A 25811-nucleotide genomic window follows, 5' to 3' on the forward strand; every position below is an offset into this window, starting at 1 on the left:
CTAATTGGCTTACTGCACATCTTTTATTTGTTCACGATACCCATTCCAGAATTACGGAACTCTGTATCTGTTTGAGCAGGTCAAGTGGATGGACATCATGTTTTTGGAGTCACAGTAGTGCAAAATGTGGTTGACTTCTTCAGGTTCCGAGCCAAAGAGTCTACAGCTTAAGTCTACATGAAACAACCTTATTGTGGGTAGATATCCTTGACTGGCGCTTATCCAGTAAGAAAGCCTTTATAAATGTGAGAGGATACCCGTCTGCCTAGCACATATCTTTTCAATATACACTTTGCCATCTTCTTGACCGAGTATATCTTCCCAGTGGAGTATTGTTGTTATTCAGATCCAAGCCTCATCCAGTCGCGGACAGTGAGTGCTTTTTGACACTCCTAACGCCGGCTCTGGACCAAAGTATGTTGTAGCTTATGTTCTTTTCAAGTTCACCAGTGCTTTTGTTGCCATGTATTCTCCAATGACCTGGCGCACATACCAGTGTGACACTGTTATTCTAAGGCAGTCTGTCAAGTTTTGCTCGGGCTGTTTGCAGTTGGTTGAAGCAGTTGAAGGGCGCGTGATGTTGCAAGTGAAAAAATCGATTATTATACACTGATAAAATTACTGATACTTGTTAAAATTATTTATGGCATGTAAATACATATATATGGCGACTCTTCACCTTCAATTATCACCATAACGTATACATTCTCGAATACAGATATGGCTTAACGAAAGGAAATATCTTTTTCCGTAATGACAATGCATAAAAAAGCATTTAAACATGGCTGTATAAACTGTATTGATATACGAAGATAAGAGGAGGTGAATAAAACTTCTTTGAAAGCATAAATTATTTCAGTACCATGCAAAGAACTTTTCAGGTCACCAGTGTATTTATGAGCAGATTTAATAAATACAAACCATATAAAAACTGTTTTAAAAACTACTTCTACTTACCTAAAAATATTCTTTCATCGATATCAGCAGTGTTTAACAAATGTGTCTCATAAGCAGTCTTGATATTCTTAAAATTGTCTTTGAAGACTTCTTGGTCAAAGAGTCCAGTGAAATCTTTAGGGTCAACTTTTAATATATCATTAGTAATTAGATTTCCCATTAACTTCTTCAAATCATATACTTTCATGTGCATAGCTTCTGTTAATGTAGATGGCAACTTACATAAATAATTCATCAGACATGGAGCCTCTTGAGGTACTACAAACCCAGGTTCATTCCAATCAGTAGGTAAAAGTTCAAAGGTTGGTTTCAAAAGATCGCGCCGTTCTGCCAAAAATGCATTTTTAAATGCTAAATCAATGCAGGCAAACATTAAGTGATATGATTTTACTAATTCAGAGCCGAACTGTTGATCTTCACTTTTTAATGTAACAAAGAGACTCCATACAAATTCAAATACTGTAGAACTATTGCACATAATAGGTCTGAAATAAAAAAAAAAACAACAAAATGTTAGAGATTAAACTAAACAAAAACAAATAAGAATAATTTAAGAGTAAATAACTTTTTGTCTCATCAATTTCTTCTATATAAAAATACAAAAAGAAAAGAACCAGAAATCGTAATTGAAAACTTTAATACACCAGTAATGGAACAATCATGGAATTAATACAAAAAAAAGAAAATAATTTCAGAGAAAATCAAAATAAAGCTTGTTTAAAATAGATGATTCTAGTACAAATTCTTAACGATTTGGTGGATACATTAGGTGAACTTGTAGTATCATATCAGTGAGTGACTTTAAATGTAAATCACTACTACAACAAGATAATGTTATGTCCATGATCTCGTGCTGCAAAGATCGATGTGCTATCATTAGACAATTGGAGATGCTGGTATCCCATACCATCTGGTATATGTAAAATGGGTATTACGAATTTTAACAAGGGATGTACTAGAATTAATACTAATCTGTGCTGCTCATCAGTTTCATTATCTCTTCAAAAGGTATAAGTAATTCAAGGACAGATTGTAACAGGTCCCATTGATTACTTCTAAAATTATTTATTCCATTATTTTCAGTAAGATAAATAGTTACACAACTTTTCAAATGAAGTAACCTTTCTAACATGTAGAAAGTTGGTTCCACCGTGTTTATACATCTTGAATAATTTTCAACTCTTGTATTTCCCTTAACTTTCTGCATGCTAAGGACAAGTGATTTAAATGAATTGCAATTCGGCAGGCAGTACTAATCATATCTGATACAGTTCTTTCAGAATTTATAATGTCATTGATTATTAATTGGAGGTTGTATAAAAAACGCCCCTAACAGTTTATTTGTGCATATTTATAGTCATTTACCATATTAGCTCCGCTGTCTCTTAACAACAAATGCATTTTTTGTTTTTCAATTGCCCATGTTTGTCAATGTAACAATTTTGTTAGCGACTGCAAGTCTGGTATGATTTCCTATAAATTTATTACAACACAAAATAACATTTGTTTTTCCCACATTTCTGAAATCTAGTAGCCTGTCACACTAATAAAACTTTCATTCATATTTATCTGATGTCCAAATATCTGACCTAAAGAAATAGATGCAGCTTCTTTCACAGCTTTTTCCTAGGCCTACTGTAAATGTTTTTCACTAACATTAAGCAGTTGGAATACTTACAGGTGAGTCCTGAACCGGCCGGAATTCCAGGGTCCGGTTCAGTTAGCGGTAGAAATTCTGGTTCTGGCCGGATTGGCCAGATACCTGATCTGGTACATCCCTAATGTTAACAGATGTACATAAACACACTCTCAAGAGTGCAAAAAGACAGTTAGTCATAGTTTAATGCAGTACAAATATGATAAAGAAAATGTTTTGCAAGATTAGTAATAATAGATTCATCACTATGATAAAGGAGCCAAAATTATTCTTATATGTTTGTATTATTCTGAGGTGTTTGTTATTTTAATAATTTATTGTTGTTAAGGTGTAACTTTGTAAAACTTGTGATTGTTATTTTAATAATTTATTGATTGTAAGATGTAACTTTGTAAAAATTGTAAGTAAATGGATGCCGTATATAAATAAATAAATATATGGTAAGGAAGTACATATCGGAGTTTATCCCATCTGAAAGAATTGATGAAACCTATTTTATAAATGTTGATAATTGGGTAAATTGGAAAGTAACTTGTAATTTCCAATACCATAAATATGTTATAAAAATTATTTTGTTCAATTTTCGTATTTTATTTACATTTGCATACAATAAAAAATATAATTACTTACTTGAGTTTTCTATTTCTATGTTGTTTAAAATTTTCTAAATCTGTTGAGTTTGGTGGCTGAAATATCTGACAAAATATAGGATAGTATTTCTTAAATGTACTATGGGCAACACCAAATGTATCCTGTAGATGTTTTACTTTTTGCCGAAATTCTTCAGGCAAGTGTGCCATGTCCGCCCACAAATTGATGTTTGTGAAAAACTGCACAAAGCTAAAAGAAAACAGCTATAAATCATTGAAGAAATATACAAAAATATTACAAAAATTGTAATATAACTACCTCAAATTACTACATCTTAGTAGACTTGTCAGGTTTATACCGCTACCTTTGACTACAGAGGACATTAGATTTGGTACTTCCACTGATTGGGAAGCTACAAAAACTGCACATCCTAGCCAGTGTAATGAGTCTCCCTAAAAACGCAATAAAGAATAAATACATTTACAGCAATTTTCATCTAGTATGTATCATCAACTTTTTGCCACTTTGATTAATTTTTCATTATTTAAACTATTATTACAAGGCATGCACTAAAAGTTTTGTACATAGCCATCTAAGAGAAATTTCTCAACTTCATAGATTTTGACATTTCTTATGGAAAACATTGACAGATGGAAAATCTCGTGAAAATTTTCATTCAATGATTTTATAAGATTTTAAAGTTGGCTTAACTAAACAACAATCTGTCGATTAACTTGATTTTTGTGACAAAGCACCACTCATCAACTATTCACAGATGGTTTGAAGAATTAAAGCCTGAACGCACCAGTCTCAGTGACGAATTCCATGAAGACAGTTGAACCACAGCTGTTGTCCTGGAAAACATTGATGTTGTGTCAGAATTGAAGCAGATGTTGTTTATGATGAGATTCGTGCATCATTGGCATGAGTCAAATATAAACAATTTTGCATGGTGGAGAAAACATTTGGTGAAGAAAAAGATGTGCAGTCGTTGGTTTCCTCATAATTTTGCTGCTGCCCATAAGAAGGCATGTGTTGATTAGCGTCACTCCACACTCCAAAGATTTAACGGAGGAGACTAATGTCACGCCAATTGACATATTACATCGACACAATTACTATGTGCCCGAAAAAAGAAACTAATCAATGGTATGGGTGTTTCAAGACGATTCAAAGCCAACAAAATAAATCTGCACTCACAATGTTGATATATGCTCACGAGTTTTTTGGAAAAAGTGGTATGTTTCCACAACTTCATTCAAGAAACGTAAAACCGTCATTACTGAATGGTATACAACCATTTGTTTGCCTGAAGTGATTGATAAACTCACAAAAACAATTTAAATCTTCGCATCCCTTGCATTAGAACAATGTTAGTTCTACAAATAATGGCTCCAATAACATTGATTTACTTAAAGTAAATGCGGCAACAATGTACTTAATGGCAAAAACCATTAATTTAGTGGGACATCCTGCATAAAGTCCTGACTCAGCACTCTGTGATTTCTTTATATTCCGAGAATCAAAAACAAACTATATGGTAAATGTTTTAAGATACCAGACACAGCAGTTGAAGCATACAAAAATCTCATTTCTAATATACCCATTTCAGACTGATATAAATGCTTTAATGATTGGTTTGTCAAATGCACAGGTGTATTGATTTTAAAGGCAAACACTTATAAAAATAATAGAGCATATTTTTCCCAAAAATATGTATTCCTTTTATTATTTGTGCAAAAATTTAATGTAGGCCTCACACAAGTATGTTGTGAGGTATTGCACCCAAACTTGAGGGGGAGATTTGAAGATTCAATTTTTTCTTCAAAAATACTGTAAACTGCCATAAATTGTTTAGAAAGCTTCAGGAAAATAACCTTTTACCTATGACTTTGATCTGACCACATATTTGACAGGTGTTTTAAAGTATTGGACCTCTAGGACAAAAACTTATATTTTTACTATAGTGAATTAGTTGGCAATAATTTTATTTATTAACAATTACAGGTTGAGTAAAAGTTACACCATATTTTGTTTTAAATACTTTACTTTTTCATTGTAGGTGAAAATAGCAAAAAATATGAGTTGTAAAGTTAATAATCTAAGTGTATTACTTTTAGTAAATATTTGTGTGATTTTCAACACTTGTTTCAAGCAGGGCAAAACATTTTTTTTTATTATTAAATTTATTTAAAAAATAATATTTTTCACCTGTTTATGTTTCATGTTTTTTGATACAGGATGTTCTTTGGCGACTCCTAGCTTAAAGAGTTTTAAAATTCTAAATTGCCATAACTCCATTATTAATAAATATATACACATATAAATATATATATATATATATATATATATATATATATATATATATATATATATATATATATAGGAATATATATTAATGAAATTTTTGTCATAGCTACTTAAAGCCACACTAAATGCAGTGAGGCAGAAGTTTTTTTAATAAAAAAACTGGTAATAAAATTTCTGCTTTTTCGACAAAGAAAACGTATTATATGCCCTGGAAAATAGGTAGGTAGACCTTGTATTACATGAAATTTAAAATAATTGGTTACAATTGGTTACCAACTTCAAATTTTAGAGAGGTGTTTCCAATCTAAATTAGTCACACAGTATAACAAAGAAATTTCCATGCAAGAAAATGTTGAAAACTGTCAATTTTACAGAGTTGGATTGCAATACTTTTATACTAAAAGAGACATTCATCACATTTTCTCTATTCCATTTTAAGATAAAATGGAATAGAAATGGAATGGAAATCCTAAAGATTTATAAAATTTCCCATAAATTCCTAAAACTTCATTTTTACAATTTTTTCTGCAAATTACAAGCTAAAAATGTTACTAATAATTAGTATGGGAAATTGTATAAATCTTTGCTGAAACTTTTGTATGACAGCTAAGGTATCTCCAAAACAATGGAATAAAGAAAAATGTGATAAATCTCTCTTTTAGTATAAAAGTATTGCAATCCAACTCTGTAAAATTAACAGTTTTCAACATTTTCTTGCATGGAATGGAAATTTCTTTGTTATACAGTGTGACTCATTTAGATTGGAAACACCTCTCTAAAATTTGAAGTTAGTAACCAATTTTTTTTTAATGTCATGTAATAAAAGGTCTACCTACCTATTTTCCAGGGCATACTACAATACTTTTTCTTTGTTGAAAAAGGAGAACTTTTATTAGCAGTTTTTTATTAAACAAACCTCACTGCCATTAGGGTGGCTTCAAGTAGCTATGACAAAAATTTCATTAATACATACATATATATATATATATATATATATATATATATATATATATATATATATATATATATATATATATATATATATATATATATATATAATTTATTAATAATGGAGTTATGGCAATTTAGAATTTTAAAACTCTTTAAGCTAGGAGTCACCAGAGAACATCCTGTAATTTTACAAGCAATTTTTTATAGCAAATTTAATTGCAAACAATGTTTGCTGTAGATATGATACTCTTCTTTCTAAAATGTTTATTGATCCACAATTTTTTGAGACTACAAAAATTGAAGATCTGGCTCACTACAACAAATTCCAGACATTCCATCAAGGTTAATAAAATTTTTCCCTTATTTTGTTTCTGCTCACTTATAGAGACATATACAATTTCATGTTATTATTCAGGATCTCAATTAAAATACTAAACATTATTAGGTAAAGAGCATTTTATTCATTAGCTTTTTATTTGTAACAGTAATTTTTATACCTAATTTGAATTAAGTAAAGCAACATTACAATCAAGAGACAAATAATATAAAGGCATGGAAATCTATGTAAGAAATACAATGGCTAATGAGAAAGCAAGAAAAGCATGTAATATACATACCAGCAATATCCAATATCCTAGAGTAAATTTAGATAAATAGGTAATTTAAATTTATTTGTACTGAACCGAAATGGATGAACAAAAAAGGTTAAAGAGGTCACACCATAAAGATATTCATTTCAAAAATTATAAAAACTGTTCTAACTTGAATAAAAAACAACTTGCTATCAAGTATTATAGTATATTTATCAGGTATTATATATGACCTGAACTTAGTCTAATATGTAATTTATGTAATTCTTGATCATCATATTCAGCATAGTAAAAAATACCATATTATGTTAGAAAGTATGTAAAACAAAGTCACTTACAAGAAACAACCCTCGTAAGGAAAACAATAAAAAATATAATTATAATGGTTAAAATATGTAATTTAGTAAACATTAAATCCATAGGGGAAAAAATAAAAATGACAATGAAGAAGATTCATACAATACAAATCATAAAAAATTTATATTTCTGTTTTTGGGAGTACCTGTCTGAACGCATTCAAGACATTTATATAACTTCATAATGAATATAACTAATGATTTATTTAAAATAAAAACTTCAATAGTTAAGATAGGTTGAATTATCTAAATAAACTTAATGTTTAGACAATGAAATTAATAAATAATACAGATTATATGTGCTTGTCAATAATTTATCAAGCAAAAAAATCGCAATTTTGAAAACTTACCTCCAGCGTAAAATTTTTGTTTATACTGATAAAATTATCCCATGCTAATAAAACTGTTCTTTGATCCAAACTTAACTTGCCACATAAATCTAGTAATTTCTTATGCAATTGATCTTCTCCTTCATCTGATAACACCATTTTAATTGTTAATCTTAATAGAATACAATATTTAATCTAAGCCCAGATTAACTGAGAATCTTATTGGGTGTATTCAACAACGCCTACAAATCGCGGGAAGTATATTTTTTCTTTTGTTAGAAGGTATCCTTTTTATTACCTTGCGCGGGAATCACAATGAAATATACATCATTTTAAAATTATTTGTTTGCAAATAGTCGCGGGAGTTTTTTGTAAGTGATTATTTGGATTGTGGAACTAGTTTTAAACGCGCACTTCTACTACATAACCAATAAAAACTATCAAATAAATAAAAAATATTATTCCGCGTATGACATTACAACAGGTACAAGTTACAATATATTAATAAAATATAAAAATTAATTTTAAAAACAATGTTTTAACCATTAAAACCATAAAATTATTATTGCTTACGTTCCCGCCAAGTACTTTGCGCCAAGGGTAATGACGTATACATAAATATACCGAAATGACGTATGTCAAATTACTATAATCTTCTTCTAAAACAAACAATAAAGTTTAACCGGTATTGTAACATATTTTATTTTAAACTATACCACAAATATAAAGTACAACCATAATAAAACAAGTTAAAAATCATAATTGACTATAAAAGCAGTGCAATATAAAAATAAATTAATTTAAAATTCAATACTTTTTCTCGTAATTGGTAACTTGGTTAAAATAGGCCACATTAAGACGTCGAAGAAACGTCACGAGTAACGAGAAAGAAGAACAAAAAATCAAGAATAAAGTAAGAAGCAAGGGATTATTTACCAAATGGTAGAAATTAGAAAATTTAAATTATTAATATAGCGAAAAATGGCTAATAGGACAGTAAAAGATGCAAAGTCCATTCATGGAACTAATCCTCAATATTTAGTTGAGAAGATTATTCGTTCTCGCATATACGATTCAAAATATTGGAAGGAAGAATGCTTTGCTCTTACAGCTGAATTATTGGTAGATAAAGCCATGGAATTACGGTACGTTGGTGGTGTTTTTGGTGGGAACATAAAACCTACTCCATTTTTATGTCTGATTTTAAAGATGTTGCAAATTCAACCTGAAAAGGACATTGTAGTGGAGTTTATAAAAAATGAAGAGTTTAAATATGTAAGAGCTTTGGGAGCTTTTTATATGCGTCTAACTGGTTCTTCTTTAGATTGTTATAAGTATCTGGAACCTCTATATAACGACAACCGAAAGTTAAGGAGACAAAATCGCCAATCACAGTTTGAAATTGTACATATGGATGAATTTATTGATGAACTTTTGAGAGAGGAACGGGTAAGTTTTTGTTCTTATTTGAATTTCACCCTTTAGGTACATTGCCTTAAAATCAATTCGCCTCTACAACTGTGTACACAGTACAGAAAAGTTAAAAATCAAACTAAACCACATTTATCCAATATGAGTAAAGCCGGAGATACACATGCCTATTACTAGCACAATAGCATACCAATATCTAGCAAGCACCAGCTACTGTCCCCGAGCTGGCAAGTGCGTATGTTAACTGGCATGCTAGCTAATCGCAAAGAATTGCTACAGGCATGCCAGTAGCTAGCAGAGAATTGTCAGATTTGTTGCGTTGGTGATAAAAATTAATTGTTTTATTTTTAAACTTGTTAATTTAACAAATGTTTCGTTGGAGTGATGAAAAAACCATCAAAGTTATTGCTATATATAGAGAATTGGAGTGTCTTTTGAATTCTAAATCATCTTTATATCAAAATAAAATAGCCCATGACAATACTTACACAAAAATTCAAGAGGAAATGGGTGAATGTATTACTATAAAGGAGATAAAGGCCAAAATAAAAAATATTCCAAGATCTTCTCACCAACCAATCCAATTTCTCACCCAAATTTTTCTCTTTTTTGAGTTCCGATTTGGATTCATTATTAAATTTCTGTGGTCATCAGCAATATTTACTCGTTGAATTCATTCCGAATACCTTCCATGGAACCACTTTTTTTTATTGGAAACTCAAAAACTTTTAATTACAAAACAAGTACTTTAATTTCAGATGATAAGCACTCCATTGTTTACTAGCACTGGCATGTGTAAAAATCTACCCTGCTTTTTTGCCCTGCTAGTATAGGCAAGCGAGCTACTGGCATGCCAATTACTAGCAAATGTGTTTTGTGCTTGCCAGTTACTGGCCTGTCAGCCACTGGCATGCCAGCTTCTTTCCCAATTTACTGGCATGTATGTACCTGGCTTTAGGGCTAAAGATAAAGTTGAAGTGACATATTGTTCACTTATAAAACTTCTTATAAATTGTGTTCTATGAGGTAAATAATTGGGCTTCAGAACATTTAATGCCTTCAAATTGGTTCTTAATCTATATCTTTTTTCTGTTACAATATGAATTCTTCACTTTTATTAATTTTTTGAAAAAAGAAACATCTAACAACTTGTAGATTGCTTTTGCTTTAACAAAAATCAGCTTAATTCCACTTTGTTAATCTTATTGTTATTAAGTTTTCTTATTCCTTTTAAACCCTAAGGATTTTAATATCAAATTGACAAAATGTATAAATTTTCAGTTTACCTTGTCATGTACAATTGCATAAGAATAGACTGAACATTATAAATTTTGAAGAATATGTAATGGCATATAATAAATATCAATCAATTTACATATTTAAGATTGATAAAATAAGATCTAAAACCAAAAAATATTGTTGATTTCAACAAAATATCTTTTAATATTGACCAACTCAAAAGCTATCATAATAAACATATTGGTAAGAATTGGTAATTGATAAAGTTTTAGATGAAAGTAGGTCATTGTGTGCCAATCAGCCATCTTTCATTTTTGGCTAAGAAATTCAAGAGCATCTAATATTCCAAAGGAGTATTGGACACAAGAATAAAGCAGCTACAAAATCTAACAATAGAAGAATACAACACTGAGGGGATAAAAAGCTTAGAGGTACATACTTAGGATCCCTAATTAATCTAATAACAACATTGCAGGGGAAGTGAAGAGGTGAATATTCATTGCCAATAAATGTTACCATGGCTTAATTAGGTAACTAATGTCGTAAGAGAAACAAAATGTCAATTAAACAAAACCCTAATAAGACTTACTCACATATGGTTCAGAAACCTGGACACTCTCTAAAAGTGAGGAAATATTATTAGTTAACTTTGAAAGAAAAATCTTGTTACATGTTTATAAAGGCACAAAAGAAAATGGAATTTTGTGAAGAAGATATCACTTTGAACCATATAAAATGTACCAGGATCCAGATACCAAACATTAATTAAAATATTACTGCTGCTTTGGATGGGTTATGTGGAAAGAATGAAAACTTCTTTTGGTGACTTGTTAATTTTTTTGAAAATGTTAACATTGTTCCAATTTTCTCTATAAAGCACATAATATCACAAGAGATATTTATTAGTATATAATATATTTATGTTTACTAATATTTTTATTGTAGGTTTGTGATGTAATTGTACCAAGGATACAAAAACGAGCCCTTCTAGAAGAAAGCAATGAATTAGAAGCAAAAATATCTGCTTTGGAAGACGATTTAGATGATGACATCGAAATGGAGGATGAAGAAGAAATATTAAAGTACACCTTAGATCAAACTCCAAAGGTAGAAAAGAAGAAAACTAAGAAAAGAAATAGAAGTAGGTCACGAGAACGACATCATAGTAGAGAAAGAGATAAATATAAGAAAGATAAAGACAGAGATCATGGAAGGGATAGAGACAAGGACAGGAGAGATAAAGACAAAGATAAAGATAGAAGGGATAGAGATAGGAGGCGAGACGATTATAAGAGAGATGATGATAGAAGAAGACGATAATATAGTTTTAAGATAATTATAGATAAGCTTTTTGTATAATAAATAATACCAATACAATGTATTTTTAATTTCATGATTGTAGATTGTAACTTTCAAAAGGATCGTTTGGCCTTGTAGACCCTTCCACATTGCAGCCTGATAGGCTGTTATGTTACAAAAATAGGGCTAATAGGAACTACAACGTTAAAAGGGTTTTATTGTTTCATATGGTCAGTGAACTCCCAAATATGAAAAAACCTCGGAGTGCTACGGTTTAAAGGGGTGCGTTTTTGAGATAGGGGTAAATTTGTCCCTATGTTCTAGGGTGCATTTGGGTGAATTCTATGCAGTTTCCGTACATATACATCTACAGAAAAGTGGTTCAAAATTAAATCTAAAGCTAAAAGCTCTAATCGGACTGTGCCCTCCTAAACCTGAAAAGGTAGCTATGGAAGCAGCCATGACCTGCAAACATTTGCCTCAGGTAATAATCCAACTGCCTATGACCACAGTACACCCAGCCTTAAAAGGTTCGAGATTAGTGACTTCGTCCACTCCGCCACATTACGTGTTTGTGTCCCACTGTACGATTGCAATAATTAATCTCTCGGCCAGTCTTATCTCACTCACCTCTCCCATGTTCCACCCCTATGACTATGAATCCAGGCCCTCTTCCCTTCGTCTACATCAAATCGACCTATGTTACTTTGAATTACTTCTCTCCTTCATACTTTTGCATCCAAACCAGTCAATTGTCTAGTAATTCTCCAACCATATTCCTTTTCTAAGCCTTACTCCACGTTTGTTGTACCTCTATTTTTTTCTCCCAACATTAGTTGCAATAAATTATTTGTCTGAATTCTCATTATATGTCCAAGATATCTTACTTTCCTTAGTTTATGGCAAATGTAGTTCTTTATCGATCGATGTTCATTTTTTTCTAAGAACCACTCATTGTTTACGGGTTAGGTTCATGATATTTTCAACATTCTGCGAAATACTGACATCCCAAATGTTTTTAATTTATTCATCAATGAAATATGGAGCGTCCATATTTCTAATAACTAATCGAGACAAATAGCAACGTTATTTACTTTTATTTTATACAATTAAAATATTGCTAGCGCGGCAGTTCCGGAATGAGGGTGGGTATTCTTTATGACTCCTTAGAATTTACCTTGATATTTTCTCTGTCTAGAATTAGGATATGTTCAGACGTTAGGTTATTTGTCTCATTGTTGCCATCTTTCTCCTACTCTCAATTATTTTAAGAGGTAAATAAACAATTTTTGTACCGAAAACTGCTGGAGTTTTCTGTGCAATTTTGCATATGCATTTTTATCGAAGTGTTTAATTTCTTTAAATTGCTGTCCCATTTAATTATCTTTGGCAATGATTACGTTTTTATTACGTTCTTATTTGTTTGACTTTCGTATCTGACCTACAACCACTCTAGTATAGTATATACGAATTACTTCTTCAACGAATGCATTTCAAGATATTTATAATAGTAAACAGAAAACCCAGAGCACCATTCTTCCGTCATTTGCTCTTCGTTGCATAACTTCGATAATTTTTTGTAAATTTAATCTATAAGGGAGTAACTTCTACGTTACCTGATACAATTGAGCGTGAAAAGAAAAAAGAATATATTATTACAGGAAATAAATAAACAATCTTATATTATTTATTTTTTAAATGAAACTAGAACAAAAAATAATTGTATTAAGAATGTGATTATCACAGCTTAGAATAATCTATTATCTTCACTACATAGTTCAATATATATTTTTTTACAAAATTTTAACACATATATACATATTTTTTTATTTCAAACCTAATGCACAGTATAATACAGACTACATAACAGATTTAATATTTAAATATATATGTAGGTATGATATGTCAAAGCTCAAATTGTAACTTAAAATAGTAAGTATGCAATATTTGCAAATATCTAACTAAAATAATTGCAAAAGAATTATCTTTAGAAAACTGTTAGTAGTTTAAATATATAGAATCGAATTCAAACAAATACTGCCTTTAATCCGAAACAATAATTAAGCTATCACTAAAATGATAATATTTAACCAACTAATGCTTCAAATACAAATATATAAATAATTTAAAATTCGATTTTGATAATGAGTTTCTTTGAAGATTCCGATCGAGTGATCGATTAGTCATTTGCAAGGAGTAATAGGCACTTATCTTTGAAAAAGAAAGTTTCAATGGGCAAAATATGGATGGTGCTGTAAGTGTTGAACTAAACAAGTGGAACTGGTCAGTAAATGGTAATTACTAATAAATTTAAAATTGAAGAGTTTCTTTTGAAGGCAAATGAGTGAACTAAAATGTATAGCAATTAAAGAGGAATAACTTGTCCAAGTTGAAAACGTGTCTAAATCGGTGTTATATTTTATCAACCCAACGATGATATTTGTACCGATTATTAGTGACTGTAAAATTATTTTAGACACAACCTCGACGAAAAACCACAGAATAAAGGGCAATAGAAAGACCGTTATTTCACAACGAAAATGTACTATAAGAACAGCTGCCAAAGATACTGGAGAACTATATATTTCAATTAGAAAAAGAGTGGTAGTTTGAACACACGGAAAATAAGTGTGACACAGTTATAACCGCCAATTGTAATAGGTATACCTATTGTAAAATAGGTTTTATTGATAGCATAAACATTTGCATGTATACTATTAGTTTTAGGGTACAGAGTTTTAATAACCTGAGCTCATATTTGTTTTTTTTGCAGGAAACAATTTGTAAATGTCAATTTAAGCGTAAATTTGGGAGAAACTCCAGCTCTTTAGAAAATTTTACGGACCTTATAATGATTATGATACATAATTATAATGATTAAACAACATTTATATGAGACAAATGTGTCAAAACAGGAAATATTGACAGGAGAAGAACTGACGAGGCCGCGTTACGGAGAAAGTGTACAATTTCTAAAATCGGTGTTCAAAAATATGCCAACTTTTCTGCGAAGAACATTCATACATCATGTGTGGCTGAAGTTTAAGTTTAAAAGATTAATTCATCGTCAAAATTAGTATTATAGAAGTTATTATATGATTTATGGCTATAATTATATATATATATATATATATATATATATATATATATATATATATATATATATATAATTATACAAACTGAGTAAAACACAGGTTTAATTTAAATAAAAATATATGCGAAATAAATAAATAACAAAATAAAACTAGATCCTAGGTAAAATGTACAATACCTAACAATAAAATGTCAATCCTGGCGAAGGTATTGCCGGCACTATGACTCACTGTTGATACCTGCGAAAATAAATACAGCTAATTAATGTTATAAAAATCGAAACGAAAATATGATGCTTTATTATACAAACATGCTAAGGAGAAGAAGTATTCTGGGTTAGAGGTAGAAGGATACATCAACACTTGATCCGGCAAGGAGCGGGAAGTGACTAGTCAACACTTAGTCACAGAACGGTTCCGTCTCAGATCAACACTTTAAGACTGGGTTCGGGAGCTGCTACTAGATCAATAATCTAGCAGAAGCAGTTGGTCTTCGGTCAATACCCAAGAGCCAGTTGAGTTGTTCCAGAATCAACACTCTGATAGAACTCGATTCTCTGTCGCGGCGGCTCTTGTTTTATACCGTTGCTATTCTTCCATCTCCAGCGCTAATCGATGGTGTTGGAAAGTAGTGGGAGTTCGTGAGTACAAAGCGGTGGTATACTGACGGCGATCGCTGGTGATGACGTTGTTAGACCTCCTTCGCATTGGGAAAAATTGTAGCATACCTTTTTTTTTCACCCTTCGTGGCAATTTTATTTTTATTCTTCTGTTGTTGTTGCAGGTCATTCGGAGTTCTCTCGGGACGATGTTCGTCAAGTCGTCATGTCGTCATTGCCGCGGTTTCAGGTCCTGTCGGTATGTGGGAATGGTGGCGTACCGAACGGCTGGTGAAATCTTTGCTGATTGCTGGTTTTACTGAGTCTGCAGTCTAACAGAGCTACTCATCACAAATTGGCGTCCAAACAAAAATAAAAATGCCGCACAGAATCAGTAACCTTGAGATCACTAAGGTCGATTAGCCAGGTGGAGTTTAGAACTACAACAGTACGACTTTAAGGTAATATACAGAAAGGGAGTTCTATCAGACTGTTGATCTGCGAAGAACTCCACTGACCAACCGCTCTTGCTAATGTTCATCTAGTGGCAGCTCCCGAACACGAAATCAACAGTCTAGTCTTAGAGTGTTGATTTGAGACGGAACCGTTCCGTGACTAAGTGTTGATTAGTCACTTACCGCTCCTTGCGGGACCGAGTGCTGATCGATCCGTTCACCTGATTATTACTTCTCCTTAGCGTGTGTGTACTAACTCATCGTATTTTCGTTTCGATTTTTACAACAGTAACCATATTTATTTTCGCAGGTATTAACAGATGATCATGGCGCTGACGACACATTCGCTAGGATTGACATTTTATTTTTATTGTACATTTTACCTAGGGTCTAATTTTAATTTGATATTTATTTATTTCAAATATATTTTTATTTAAATTAAACCTGTGAATCCGCTGGATATATATATATATATATATATATATATATATATATATATATATATATATATATATATATATATATATATATATATATATATATATATAGGTAAAACACCTTTACACTATAATCTGTATTTACTGCGAACATACGTTTTTCTACTAATTATACATTACATTTTATATTATTTCAAATTAAACAGCAAATATCCGATCTTTTTTTGTACACCACTTGATCATCTGAGTAAACAAACAATTAAGCGGAATAATAAATGTAATAGTGAAACGTGCTACAAAATAGCCTATTTATAGTCTAAATTATACTATTGAGAGAAAAACGAGAAAAAAATCAAGCGACATTAAGGTGCTTTTCAATTTAAAAATGTTAATTTAATATCAAAATGTGAAGCCCATAATTAAATCAGATTCAAGTTCAAAGGTAAAATGACAGAAATTACGAATATATTAGTGATGTTAAGAGGAATAATGATGTCTTAAATCTAATTATATAGAATTATCATTTTTAATCGACTAAACACGAGGATTATTATTATTTTAAAATGATTAGATGCATACTAGCCAAAAGGAATATATACAATTAACAATACAAGAAGCAACTAAAAATTTTAATTTGACCAATCTATATCATTATTAAAATTAAAGACAAAAAAATAACAAAAAGAAGATGCTTGTAAATTTTGATAAACTTATAGAGGATCTCGTCGGCAGTTTACTATAGTAAATATATAGTCATGTAGTAATGCTAAAAGTACCATCAAAGCCAAATAATGATAAAGGAGAGAAATTAATACTTGTAAGATACACTGTAAGAGAACTGTATTAATTCTAGCACTAAAAACAGCAACATTTATTATCTACATGAATTTATATCTTACGTTTATTATGATTAATTTGGTATTATTAATAATGGACTACCTAAGCCTGACGTCACAATGGGCGGCGCTTAGAAATCCCTTAAAAACATTTCTAATTCCTGTGTATTTGTCCCATAAAAAGTTGGAAATATTGGTTTTTTAATCGTTTGAAGACTAAATAAGGACATTTGGTTATAAACATTCATTCTGTGCGATTGGTATTATTTGTTGTTCGTGAATTTGTGAGGTAAGAATATCAAAGTATTAAGATATTTACTCTCATTGTTCAAGTTTTAAGTTTATGTTATTTTTTGATTAAAACTTGAATTCTTTTTTTTACTGTATTTCAAGGTATTGTGTTGTTGTTTTTATCAGGGTTATTTCAATATAAATCAATAAATCATTGAATTTGTTTACGAAGTTGAAAAATACTTGTTTACAAAGTTGAAAAATACTTATTTAAATTATTGTTTTATTCTTTTTAGGTGACAGTGGTTTTATCCTGTAAAACTAAATATACATTCGTTTTCTCATAGTTTAAGTAGTGAATAAGGACTTTTAGTTGTAATATAACGTGGAAACCTTTCTATCAAATTGCCATGGTGAGTGTTAAAAAAATGTTTTTGAATGCTGTAATAGTTTTTGAGTTTATTATTTTTTAGGTCTGCGCATGTAATGGCTAGTAAACATAAACTTTTCAGTAATAACAACAAAACTATTATTAACTACTTAAGCTACGAGAAAACGAATATCTTTAGTCTGTTACAGGATAAAATCACTGACACCTAGAAAGAATAAAACAATAATTTAAATAAGTATTTTTTAACTTCGTAAATAAATTCAATGATTTATTGATTTATATTGAAATAACTCTGATAAAAACAGTCTGAAATGTCGTTTAAAAGTTTAAAAAATATTTTGTGCATAAAGTGTTGCGACAAAAGAGAAATTTTTTACCACTAATCAGCTCACCACTAATCATAAAGTATCCAGGAATATATCCACCATATTTTTTAAGTACAGGAAAACTGCTAGAAATCCTGGACAACCAATTTATAATCCCAAATGTGTACTGTATGTGACATGTGAGCATAATAAGAACATAGAGACAGTGGATATGCTGCTAAGTTCTGTGGAAACACTACGGAAAATGGAAAAATAGTGCAGAAAAGTATTTTTTCATACTCTTGATTTATATGTTCAAGGCGTTCAAGGTAAGTTTTACGACGAAGTTAACTATAGTTCATTTAGAAATAAATGCTATTTTCAGGAAAACAGGAAGAAGATCATCCAGTGAGGTTATCTGCTCGAAATTTTTCCGATGTTATTCCACCTTCGACCTTAAATGTAAGCCTTCTAAGAGATGTGTTATTTGCAGACAAAACAGATATTGCAGTAAATATTATGTGCCATGTTTTAGGCTGTACAACACTAATAAAAATTTGTAATGTTTTTCGGGAAGATGTTTAATTATGTGTTTGGAATAAAAAACATTAGAAGAAATATTAGTTTTCATCTTTTGAGATTTTTTATAGTTTGAGGTTATACACGTCTGGAGAAGTTTAGGAAGGAATTACTGTTTTAACCCTTTCGCGGCGGGAAACGACTGTAGTCGCTTAAAATTTCTGTGCCCGGTGGACGGGAAACGACTCAAGTCGAATACGTAGAGGAATTGTTTAGACGGGGAATTCCTGTAAATTCAAATCAAATCATTCAGTTACAAGTAAAATTGCTCTACAGTAAGTTTTTTATCGGTGATAATTTTACCGGCTTCTAACGAAAAATGACTAATGTCAAATACATAAAGGAATTGTTTAGACTGGAAATTCAAACGCATTATTCATTATTTACAAGTAAAATTGCTTGCTATAGCAAGTTTTTTATCGGTGATAATTTTACAGCCTTTCTAATATGTCAACGATATCCCGTTACGTAATTTCATCACTTTTTTATGTTTATTTGAGTGTTGCTTTAGTTTTACGACAAAAAGTCGACGCGTATATTGTTTAGTTTAGATACCACAATGACTTCCCGCAAAAGTGATAGTGAAGACAATTGTTTTGACGCTTCTGAAAGCGATGATGGCTGGGTTTCAGATAGTGTTTTCGCGGATGAGCAAGAAATTGAGTAGGTACGACATATCGGACCATGCGAATGGTCCGTTGAATGGTATACCAAGTAAAAAACAGAAGACAGCCGACGACGATCCAAAATTTGAATGGAAAAGATCTGATCTAGTCCCAACGTTGTATGACTTTGAAACTAGGGAATCAGGCTGCAAAATTGAAAATCTCAGTGAGGATTGTTCTCCTTTAGAAATTTTTTAAATAATAACATACTCGAAATAGTAACCGAAACAAACCTATTCTATGACTTGTTTATTGAAAATAATCCACAAAGAGCTACGAAAAATCACAGACCTGTAGACGTCGATAAAATGTATGTGTTTCTGGGGCTTTCCTTACTTATGCCTTTAGTTAAAAAGAATAAAATAAAAGACTATTGGTCCAAAGACAGTGTTATTGAAACACCGATTTTCGGACAAGTTATGCCGCGTGACCGATACCTATTCTTACTGCAATTTCTTCATTTTAGTGATAATAAATAAATTAATAGAGATGACAGGTTATCCAAAATACGGTGCATAGTTGACAACTTCAAAAACATGTTCAAGACTTCATTTTATCCTTTTCAAAATATAGTTATAGATGAAAGTTTGCTGCTATTCAAAGGAAGATTATCATTTAGACAGTGCATTCCATGAAAAAGACACCGATTTGGTATAAAGTTTTCGTTTTAGTGGATTGTGAAAGTGGATATATATTGGATTTCTTGATTTATACAGGAGCAAATTCTGAAATCACAGAATTTGACAATAGGTTGGGAAAAACTGGCAATATAGTTCTAACAATGACCGAACCATATTGGAACAGAGGCCATCGCTTGTATACAGATAATTGGTATACAAGCCCACTTTTGTATGAAGTACTATTTAGTAAAAAAACTAATTGTTGTGGCACTGTCAAAGCTAATAGGAAATATATGCCACCATTTAAAAAAAAAGCAGACAAAAGAACTGTACAATTTTTTTCGACTAAGCATTTACTCGCTCTAAAATGGACAGACAAACGAGACGTTCACATGTTAACTTCAATTCATAATAAAGCCGTGGAAGTAATAGAAAAAAGCTATGGGAACAATATAGAAAAACCGGTATGCATAATAAGTTATAACGATAACATGGGTGGCATTGACAGAACAGATATGCTTTTGAGTACAGTTGAAAGTGTAAGAAAAACTCTGAAATGGTACAAAAAAGTTTTTTTCCACTTTATAGACTATGCCGTTCTCAATTCCTATACTGTTTATAAAGTGAAAACAGGAAAGAATCTTCCTCTCCTAAACTTCCAGATGCAGTTGGTGAACGAGATGATTGAGAAGCATAAAAAAATTATACCACGGAGTTCCAGTAGCAACCGGGCAAGCCTTCAACATTCTCCACTCAGGTTGATAGAGATACATTTCCCATCAACATACCCATTCCAACAGGGACAGAAGAAAAAAATATTAAAAAATTGTGTAGTTTGTGCAAAGATGAAAAAAAGAAGAGCTACCACGTTTACGTGTAGACCATGTGACGTGCCATTGTGCAAGCGCTGTCCGCGTCCGTCCAGCCGGCCACACTCTAGCAAACCGGTGCCGTACCGAAAGGGTTAAAAATATGGAATATACTACTCAAGACAGATTATTCGCACGCCACAATTTTTTGCGTACTGGTGGCACCACATTTTTTTTTGCATTCAGCACCGTAAAGGTAATTGAGTTAACTTGAAGTATGCTATTCTCGATAAGTTCTATTAGCTTGTTGTCAACTCTGGCATAGATGACATTTCTATCAATTGTTTTAATAAGATCTGATTGTAAGTTTGCTTTATATATCATATGAATTACGTCGTTCTAAGTATGGTAAGTTACACGATCACATGCTTTTGTGCATGGTGAGTGGTAAAAACATTTATCCCGGAACTCTGAAATTAGCGTTAGAACTAAACCTTTTACTATTGATGGAGACTTACAACTTTAAAAATATTGTGATATAGAAAGAGACCCACGCAGTACACACTCACATTCAGAAGCAATTAAGAGAAGCCTCACACACGTGTTTGCCGTTTACCATCACGGCATACTGCGATAAAAGTAATAAATAAATAAATTATACGCCGAAAGCGATGAAAATTATTTACTATTGTAAAGTCTTTTCTATATTTGTACAGACAAAATTGACATTGATAATTTTAGCATTTTAAATTCAAATTATTTAAATTGAATTTTATTTCATTTAAATTTAATAAAAATTGAAATTATTTACTATCTTTGTTGGGAATTAATCTCAATTTCAGTTTAAAACATGTTTTTATTGACGTTTCAATTTCCACTTCGGACCTTGTTCTCAAAATTCCGAAGTGGGAATCGAAATTGTGTTTAATTCTCAATAAAAATGGTAAAAATAATATTAAAATGCTACAAGAAAACTAAGTTAACATTCGATGTTTTTTAAATTAATAATTTAATATTTTGTCTATAAGCATACTTATTGCTTATTTTTAACCGAATACTTTTGTTAAAAAATATTAATGTAACCTATTATAATTTTTTAAAACTGAGTCTGGTTATTCTTGTTAGGTTTACTACAAGTAATATTAATATTTGCTATTTTATTTGAAATAGATTTTAATTGAATTAACATTAGATTTTGTTAATTAATAATTTAACATTTTTAACCTTTGTCAATAGGCATAACAGTTTCCTGAGGAGTCATAAACACAAGGGTAATATAGTTGATTGTTTAAGCCTCCATTAGTAAATTAGGCAGTACTTGCTTAATATATTATCATTTTATTTTATTACAGGTACAAATCTTGGACAAGTTGTTGTCTGTTAAATTCCATAATGAAGATTGGCTATGTGTTCCTAATTAGAAGAAAACTCATCGATTGTTTTATGATATACTTTTCCATTTCCTCACATATACATGTCCAACCGAAAAAAATTGTAAGACTAGTGAACCTACTTCCTACTTTTCCAGTGAAAAGTTTGAACAGTTTTACCTTTCTGACCGAAATATACGATATCTTTGTTACCTTTCTCTATCACACTTTCTCTAGTCTTCTTTTTACTACTAAATAGTTTCCTCCAAATTTTGGTAAACGGAAAATTTGCTAGTTATATAGAAATATATCGTAAATTCAAAGTCATAGCGACTAAAGTCTATTTGTTTGCAACTAGCAGCTCATTACAAATGCAAATCTTCAAATAGAGGTTAAGGCTTACCGTCAAGGCCATAAACCATTGCCGCATGGATGTATTTGAAACCAATAAGGTTTTTTTTTAAATTACGAGTTATGCATTAATTTGTTTAGTTACATATAACTAAAAAAAAGATCCCATGAAATTAAAAACACATCACTAATAGTAAGGAAATATAAAGCACGAATTTTGTAAAAGTTATATCTTATACCACATTCATTTTACATAATTCCCAATTGCCAACAGAAGTACGTGAAAGCCAAACAGGGTCGTACTGATGTGTATCATATGATTTTTAAAAATATTTACTTTTGAAACTATTAGTGTAAGAATTTCTTGAAATTTAATCATTAAATCACAATTAAACGAAACTCTAAAAAATAACACGACCAGTAAATAACTTAACAATAACTATAACATAAATATAACACAATATATTAGCATAAAAATTTACATGATACAATTTGAATTTAAACATGCTGGCAAGTTTAGATCTGTAATATGAGAATCTGTCTGGCTTAAGGCAATAAATTATATTTAATAGCCTCTTGACGAATGAGACGGCGAATATCAACACGTGCGTCTGTTGTCAGATGGGAATTTGCTAAACGAATGAACTTTAGGCAGATAATTACCTGTATTTTCCTTCCGCTTTTAAATTTTTTAACGAAACAAGTTCTCTCTTAGTAGTACTATTTTTGGATTAATAAGTCATATCTATACTATTACATTCAAAGAGTACTTGAGGGTTTGGGTTTGTATTGTTATTTCTTTGGGAACAGGGTGAACTCTTCGAAAAATAATATCTAAAACTACATCTCAACAGGAGATATTATTTTGAGTAATTTCAGTTTGACCACTTTACCTGTTGTTAGCAGATTATTGAAGATTTACATTTGTAATGGCTGTCAGTTTCAAGCAAGCAAAATATAGTATTAACAGTGATTGAGCAAAGCATAACACTAAATTTGCTTATCTCTTCTCTTTTATTATAATTGTTATGTTGCTTTTATTCGTGTTGTTAAATGGTAAGTTTGAAAGACTGGAGGATGTTCTTTTGATATTATATATACATGTTTATATAATAAATATATATACCTTAATTTTTTAAATAAAATAAATAATACTTCTCAGTGTCAAATAGTTTTGAAGTAATTCAGTAAATATAGAATGCTGTGATTTTGTCATTAATTCATAAAACTAACAATAGCTTGAAGTTTATTGAAAAGTTTTGTAATATGTATAAATTTTATTAATAACTATAGTTGACAGTTGTTTTATGTGTTTTTAAAAGCTCTACAATAAAGATGGTTTTTAATGAAAAAAAAAAAAAACAAATTACTGTTTTAATGAGGAGCTACAGCGATAGAAAAAGATCTTAGAGTGAAGCAGCCAACTTGCTCAACGATACTTTCCCAAACAATTCCCCTGTCCTTACGGCAACCGACGGTACAAAAAATTGTGAAGCGATTTGAGGAAACAACGAGTAAAAGATGGCATTCGAACAGGTAGACCAAAATTGTTATAAATTACAATAAAATTTTAGATTCAACCCATTAGCGCCTACGGATACCATACCTTGATTATTTTTAAAAAGATCGTGATGGTTGGTTATGGAAGACATAACATTTAAAAAATAATAAAACTAAATAGGTTTGACACTAGTGCAGAAAGTCAACTCAAAAGTTGGTGATACCATATTGTATCTGTAGGCGTTTTAAGACTGTGTAATGTTTTAATGGTACGATATTTTAACATAACAAACTTTTAACGTTTTAGAAAAAGTTTTTCGCTTTTTGAATTGGATATCATATGGGATGATGACGAGAGACAGCAGAAAGTGGATCAAATTTTTGTGGAGTTGCCTGACAATAACGTGGAAACTGACAGGGATTTCAATCAGGGATCAAATATTACCAGCGCCGCGGATGTAAACAATTTATCCGTGGCAAGTCGATAGACTTTGGGTGTGGTCGTTAAATACAAGGGGTGGTTATCTAGTCAATTTTGATCTTTATCAAGGCACTGATACAGATTAGCCACTTGGTTGAAAAATGTGCAGCATTCAGTTATTCAAGTAAAGAGCGACGTTACGCTTTATTAATTTTTATTTTAATTTGTTCTTGTGAGAACCCTCTTGTTCCAATATTTAGTTGTCAGCATTTTTTGCTGACAATATAAATTGTCGTAAAAATTGTTGTAAAAATAATTCCATACATCATAAAAAATGTTGTTAATTTCATATTTACAATTAAAAAAATTAAAATAAAAGAATTGTATGTATGTAAATCGATATTTGTACTTCTCATAAAAAACTAATATTCTCAGTAACAAATGTAATTTATTATATTTTTTATGTACCAAAACTGTGAATGTACTATTCAATCATGCTCTGTTATAATTCTAAAAATAACTTCCTCATGTCTTGTACGAGGATAGGGTAGAGACCCTATTGTGGATTATCGAATCTAGAGCCAAACTTATAGGAATTCACAAATTCTCAACATTTAATGGTGCCCAGAAAAATTTTCTACTATTTAATATGCAAAAGTTATAATTTGGCTATACGGCACATGACAAAGGTTAAAACAAGTGAGAACAGGTACCCTTTTTTAAAAGGTAGGTGCATTTAGGTGAAATAGTTTATCCTCTTGTTTTTTAATCCAATTTAAAAGCCTACCAACCAGAAGAATGGCCAATGAAGTGTCGATCAAAGGCTCGAAAACAACAAACAATTCAAATCCCTTAGTGTCCCAGGCAAGAATCGCTTCCCTCGAACTCCGTTCAAACATCAGTTTAAGTGGTTTGGTAGAGTTATGCAGTCTTTGATGAGCTCTCTTATAAAGTTCAGTCAGGTAACTCTTGGCTTGTGTGTAAGGGGGACTTAATATAGGTTGATAGAATTGGGCAGTGGATTTACATTTGTACAAATAATGTCGTATTTCAACAAAACCAGCACTAGCACAACTATATCCCGGAGCTGCCAGTGATTCGTTGATGGATTCCAAGCAATTGTTTCTTCTTAACTTTTCTACAATTTTCTGTTTTGCTTCACTCAAAGTAAAAAATACATCCCTTTCCACAGTTAAAAGTAACAAACATGCTTGACAGTCTTCAGATAAGTAAGAAACATGACCGTAGAGGAATCCGCTAGCATCAAATCTAGGGAGACATAGTGGAGTCCAGCTTTCTGAATTTTTAAAACTTTCCGAAGCTTGAACTAAATTAAAAATTAAATGTAAATCGGCTGGATGAAGGCAATATTTCTTCATGCGGACTAGGGTAATGAGTTTATTATTTGCTAAAAGAATTGCAAAGACTAAATTCTGAAAA

General features: G+C 31.0%; 3 protein-coding genes across 5 annotated transcripts in view; 1 reads left to right on the top strand and 2 right to left on the bottom strand.

Moving 5' to 3' along the window:
- LOC140443659 (retinoblastoma-like protein 1) overlaps nucleotides 1-8341 on the bottom strand; it is a 66582-nt gene extending 58241 nt beyond the window's left edge. For 2 of the 3 annotated variants that reach the window (XM_072535028.1, XM_072535027.1), the window contains exons 1-4: nucleotides 7763-8341; nucleotides 3524-3657; nucleotides 3245-3454; nucleotides 958-1442 (exon numbers count right to left, since the gene is read on the bottom strand). In XM_072535028.1, coding sequence (XP_072391129.1) covers nucleotides 958-1442; nucleotides 3245-3454; nucleotides 3524-3657; nucleotides 7763-7900 — 967 coding nt within the window. In that variant the 5' untranslated portion in view covers nucleotides 7901-8341. Of the gene's footprint in view, nucleotides 1-957; nucleotides 1443-3244; nucleotides 3455-3523; nucleotides 3658-7394; nucleotides 7552-7762 lie in introns of those variants that run through there. The other variant, XM_072535029.1, reaches the window with a different exon arrangement.
- A 157-nt stretch (nucleotides 8342-8498) lies between these two features.
- On the top strand, nucleotides 8499-11799 carry Prp38 (pre-mRNA processing factor 38). Its single transcript, XM_072535030.1, has 2 exons — nucleotides 8499-9190; nucleotides 11357-11799. The coding sequence occupies exons 1-2, from the start codon at nucleotides 8723-8725 to the stop codon at nucleotides 11729-11731; spliced, it is 843 nt and encodes a 280-aa protein (XP_072391131.1). The 5' UTR covers nucleotides 8499-8722; the 3' UTR covers nucleotides 11732-11799.
- A 1576-nt stretch (nucleotides 11800-13375) lies between these two features.
- The window catches only part of Mon1 (vacuolar fusion protein MON1 homolog), a 45247-nt gene continuing 32811 nt past the window's right edge, over nucleotides 13376-25811 (bottom strand). The window contains exon 4 of the mRNA XM_072535031.1: nucleotides 13376-25804. Within this exon, the coding sequence (XP_072391132.1) occupies nucleotides 25091-25804 (714 nt within the window). The 3' untranslated portion in view covers nucleotides 13376-25090. The remainder of the gene's footprint in view (nucleotides 25805-25811) is intronic.

The sequence above is a fragment of the Diabrotica undecimpunctata genome, chromosome 6 (assembly GCF_040954645.1).
Source record: "Diabrotica undecimpunctata isolate CICGRU chromosome 6, icDiaUnde3, whole genome shotgun sequence".
NCBI classification, from domain to species: domain Eukaryota; kingdom Metazoa; phylum Arthropoda; class Insecta; order Coleoptera; family Chrysomelidae; genus Diabrotica; species Diabrotica undecimpunctata.